Source organism: Hemibagrus wyckioides, linkage group LG06, assembly GCF_019097595.1.
Source record: "Hemibagrus wyckioides isolate EC202008001 linkage group LG06, SWU_Hwy_1.0, whole genome shotgun sequence".
NCBI lineage: Eukaryota > Metazoa > Chordata > Actinopteri > Siluriformes > Bagridae > Hemibagrus > Hemibagrus wyckioides.
Genome location: NC_080715.1, coordinates 43,730,023 through 43,735,159, shown reverse-complemented (window position 1 = coordinate 43,735,159; position 5,137 = coordinate 43,730,023). Strand labels below are relative to the sequence as shown.

The 5,137-nt window shown below is 47.0% G+C and overlaps 1 protein-coding gene across 1 annotated transcript in view; it reads left to right on the top strand.

The window, feature by feature from the left end:
* Nucleotides 1-3,310: 3,310 nt before the first annotated feature.
* Nucleotides 3,311-5,137, top strand: part of LOC131353778 (tripartite motif-containing protein 16-like) — a 5,707-nt gene continuing 3,880 nt past the window's right edge. The window contains exons 1-4 of the mRNA XM_058390847.1: nucleotides 3,311-3,982; nucleotides 4,402-4,497; nucleotides 4,698-4,931; nucleotides 5,064-5,137. The exon at nucleotides 5,064-5,137 is cut by the window's right edge and continues 98 nt beyond it. Of these exons, the coding sequence (XP_058246830.1) occupies nucleotides 3,392-3,982; nucleotides 4,402-4,497; nucleotides 4,698-4,931; nucleotides 5,064-5,137 (995 nt within the window). The 5' untranslated portion in view covers nucleotides 3,311-3,391. The remainder of the gene's footprint in view (nucleotides 3,983-4,401; nucleotides 4,498-4,697; nucleotides 4,932-5,063) is intronic.

Genomic DNA, 5,137 nt, shown 5'->3' with positions numbered 1-5,137 from the left:
GTATGGCTTGGATGCAGCTGCTCGGCCATGGAAACCCATTCCGTGAAGCTCTCTGCGCACTGTTCTTGAGCTAATCTGAAGGCCACATGAAGTTTGGAGGTCTGTAGCGATTGACTCTGCAGAAAGTTGGCGACCTCTTCGCACTATGCGCCTCAGCATCCGCTGACCCCGCTCCGTCAGTTTACGTGGCCTACCACTTCGTGGCTGAGTTGCTGTCGTTCCCAAACACTTCCACGTTCTTATAATACAGCTGACAGTTGACTGTGGAATATTTAGGAGCGAGGAAATTTCACGACTGGATTTGTTGCACAGGTGGCATCCTATCACAGTTCCACGCTGGAATTCACTGAGCTCCTGAGAGCGACCCATTCTTTCACAAATGTTTGTAAAAACAGTCTGCATGCCTAGGTGCTTGATTTTATACACCTGTGGCCATGGAAATGATTGGAACACCTGATTCTGATTATTTGGATGGGTGAGCGAATACTTTTGGCAATATAGTGTATGTTCATATTGCACTGCTAACTTGCACTTCTGGTTAGATGCTAACTGCATTTGGTTGCCTTGTAACTATGTGCAATGACAATAAAGTTGAATCTAATCTAATCTAATTTATGTTGATTCCAGCATACAGACCACTCATCAGACGCTCTAAACCAGTTCTGAAACAGGTTACAACCTGGCCAGCAGGAACCATCTCTGCTCTTCAGGACTGTTTTGAGTACACTGACTGGGACATGTTTAGGGAGGCTGCAACCAACGGCGACTCTATTGACTTAGAGTTGTCTATTGAGGAGTACACGGAATCAGTGACCGGCTACAACAGGAAGTGCATCGATGACGTGACCATCTACAAGACCATCACCACATGCTCCGACCAGAAGCTGTGGATGACTGCGAAAGTGCGTGCTCTCTTGAGGTCAAGAGACTCCGCATTCAGAGCAGGGGACAGGGGACCTTAAAAACAGCTAGGGCCAAACTGTCCCGAGCCATCAGAGAGGCGAAGCATGCACATGCCCAGAGAATCTACGGCCACTTCCAGGACAGCAGAGACTCCCGGTGCATGTGGCAGGGCATTCAGGCAATCACAAATTACAGGACAACTTCACCTGCCTGTGACAGTGACGCCTCCCTCCCAGACGCGCTGAACGACTTCTACGCTCGGTTTGAGGCACAGAACAACACAACAGTGAGGAAGACCATCCCTCCTCCAAATGACCAGGTGCTCTGTCTCACCACGGCTGATGTGAAGAGAACTCTATGCAGAGTTAACCCACAGAAGTCTGCTGGACCAGACAACATTCCTGGCAGAGTGCTCAGGGAGTGTGCAGAGCAGCTAGCTGATGTCTTCACTGACATCTTCAACATCTCGCTGAGCAGCTCCATTATCCCTATGTGCCTCAAGACAACGACCATTGTCCCTGTGCCAAAGAAGTCTACGGTTTCCTGCCTCAATGGCTATCGTCCTGTTGCACTCACACCAATCGTGATGAAATGCTTTGAGATGCTCGTCATGAGGCACATCAAGTCACAGCTACCACCCTCACTGGACCCCTTGCAGTTTGTGTATCGTCCTAACCGCTCCACGGACGATGCCATCACCACAATCCTACATCTGGCCCTAACACACCTGGACTGTAAAGACTCCTATGTTCGAATGCTGTTCATAGATTTCAGTTCAGCATTCAACACAATCATCCCTCAGCAGCTGAGTGAGAAGCTGAGTCTCCTGGGCCTGAACACCTCTCTCTGCAACTGGATCCTGGATTTCCTGACTGGGAGACCTCAGTCAGTCTGGATCGGGAACAGAATCTCCAGCACCACCACACTGAACACTGGAGCTCCTCAGGGCTGTGTGCTCAGTCCACTTCTGTTCACTCTGCTGACTCACGACTGTGCAGCAATGCACAGCTCCAACCACATCATCAAGTTCGCTGATGACACGACCGTGGTGGGTCTCATCAGTAAGAACGACGAGTCAGCATACAGAGAGGAGGTGCAACATCTAACAGCCTGGTGTAGAGCCAACAACCTCTCCCTGAACATGGACAAGACTAAAGAGATGGTTGTTGACTTCAGGAGAGCACAGAGTGACAATTCTCTGCTGTCCATTGATGGATCCTCTGTGGAGATCATCAAGAGCACCAAATTCCTTGGTGTTCATCTGGCAGAGAACTTCACCTGGTCACTCAACACCAGCTCCATCACCAAGAAAGCCCAGCAGCGCCTCAACTTCCTGAGGAGGCTGAGAAAAGCCCATCTCCCATCCCCCATCCTGACTGTGTTCTACAGAGGGACCATGGAGAGCGTCCTGAGCAGCTGCATCACTGCTTGGTTTGGGAACTGCACCGTCTCAGATCTCAAGACCCTTCAGCGGATAGTGAGGACAGCTGAGAAGATCATCGGAGTCTCTCTCCCCTCTGTCACAGACATTTACACTGCACGCTGCATCTGCAAAGCTAACAGCATTGTAGATGACCCCACACATCCCTCACACACACTCTTACACACCCCACACACCCCACACACCCCTCACACACACTCTTACACACCCCACACACCCCTCACACACACTCTTACACACCCCACACACCCCACACACCCCTCACACACACTCTTACACACCCCACACACCCCTCACACACTCTTACACACCCCACACACCCCTCACACACACTCTTACACACCCCACACACCCCTCACACACACTCTTTCACACCCCACACACCCCTCACACACACTCTTCACCCTCCTGCCATCTGGGAAGAGCTACCTGAACATTTGGGCCTCACAACCAGACTGTGTAACAGTTTCTTTCCTCAAGCCATCAGGCTCCTCAACACCCAGGACTGAACTGTTCTACACTCTCTCTCTCACGCACACACACACACACACTCTCTCTCTCTCTCTCTCTCTCTCTCTCTCTCTCTTACCTGTGTGGACACACACACACATAACTTATATTGTTCAATACTTATTGCACTACCTCAGCCTTTGTGTTCATTACATCTGCTGCTATATTTATATTTATATTTATGTTTATTTCTATTTTGCACTTCCTCAACCCCTGCTATTGTTTTTTTGAACAATACATGTTGTCAGGTCATAAAAAACACACAAAGAAAGTGTTAAATTGTGATAATTGGAATTTATCAGGCTGAGAGTTTTACTGGAGGAGCAGTTACATGGTTATATTTATGTACTGAAGGGAGATGAAATGGTTAACAGAGGAGTGTTCATAACCTGTCTGTGCTTGTGATCCTCCTCTCTCTCTCTCTCTCTCTCTCTCACACACACACACACACACACACACACACACACATGCACAGAAAACCAGGAAGTTTCAGAGAAAACGAAACTGATCTCTCTCTCCGTGTGTGAGTTCAGGAAAATGGCTGAGGCCAGTATTTCAGTAGATCAGGATCAGTTCATCTGTCCAGTGTGTCTGGATCTCCTGAAGGATCCGGTGACTATCCCCTGTGGTCACAGTTTCTGTAAGGTGTGTATTAATGGCTGCTGGGATCAGGAGGATCAGAAGGGCATCTACAGCTGTCCTCAGTGCAGAGACACTTTCACTCCAAGGCCTGTTCTACGCAGAAACAACATGCTGGCTGAAGTGGTGGAGAAACTGAAGAAGACTGAAGTCCAAGCTGCTTCTCCTGCTCACTGTTACACTGGACCTGGAGATGTGGAGTGTGATTTCTGCACCGGGAGAAAACACAAAGCCGTCAAGTCCTGTCTGATGTGTGTAACCTCCTTTTGTGAAACTCATCTGAAACCTCACTATGAAGTTCCTGCTTTGAAAAAACACACATTAACTGAAGCTTCTGGAAATCTACAAGAGAAGATCTGCTCTGAACATGATGAAGTGATGGAGATCTACTGTCGTACTGATCAAAGGTGTATTTGCTCTTTGTGCATGTTGGATAAACATAAAGGCCATGACGCTGTATCAGTTGCAGCAGGAAGAGCTGAGAAACAGGTGAGAACTCATCCCAATGATATTTCTCATTTAGATTTAGCAGCTTTGGTCAGTTACAAGATTGAACTTGTGATTGAAGAGTTAAGTAAAGTAAATGTATTAAGTAAACGTATCTCTCAGTATTTAACATGAGTTTGAATGGGATTGGTTGATTCTGAACACTGACACTTTCCTAATTATAAAATGGAGTGCACAATTATGCAACCAGGTTATTATTTTTCATTTTTTTCTCCTGAAATGATTCTAGTTTGTTTCCACTTTAATATATTGGTTGCAATTTCACATAAAAGTTGGAAAAGACTCTGACAGGATTTATCTTGGTTTCATTTTTTTACACATAAAAACCTGCTATTTTAACAGGGGTGTAGACTTTTTATATCCACTGTATAACTTTATGGATATAACTGATGTGTCCTCAGAGTGAGTTAAAGGAGGATCAGATGAAATTCCAGCAGAGAATCCAGGAGAAGCAGAAGAAGGTGCAGGAGCTGAAACAGACTGTGAACACTATAAAGGTGAGCAGTGAGCAGAGACAGAGCTGCTCCTAGAAACACACACAACATGGACAACCAGTCATTTAGAGTCCCAGTAAGAGAGGGAATGATAGATGAGATTTAAATCTTCTGTGTGTGTGTGTGTGTGTGTGTGTGTGTATGTGTGTGTGTGTGTGTGTGTGTGTGTGTATGTGTGTGTGTGTGTGTGTGTGTCCTAACAGCTCAGTGCACAGACAGCAGTAGATGACAGTGAGAGGATCTTTACTGAGATGATCAGCTCCATGGAGAAAAAGCGCTCGGAGGTGACGGAGCTGATCAGAGCTCAGGAGAAGGCTGAACTGAGTCCAGCTGAACGACTCCTGGAGCAACTGGAGCAGGAGATTGCTGATCTTCAGAGGAGAGTCACTGAGCTGGAGCAGCTTTCACACACACACGATCACATCCATTTCCTCCAGGTAACACTCACTGTCTGATCTACAGAGCCAGCTGTTCCTCACACACTCTCTAAAACACCTCTCATTAAAGCAGCAATAAATGTCCCTGTCTGACATCACAAGTGTGTCTTTCATTTCATTTGTTCTCTGTAGGCTTTAGCTTCTGGACGTCAGTCTCCTCCATTTGAAAGACCAAATTTTGACACGTCCAGCATCACTGTCCCTCA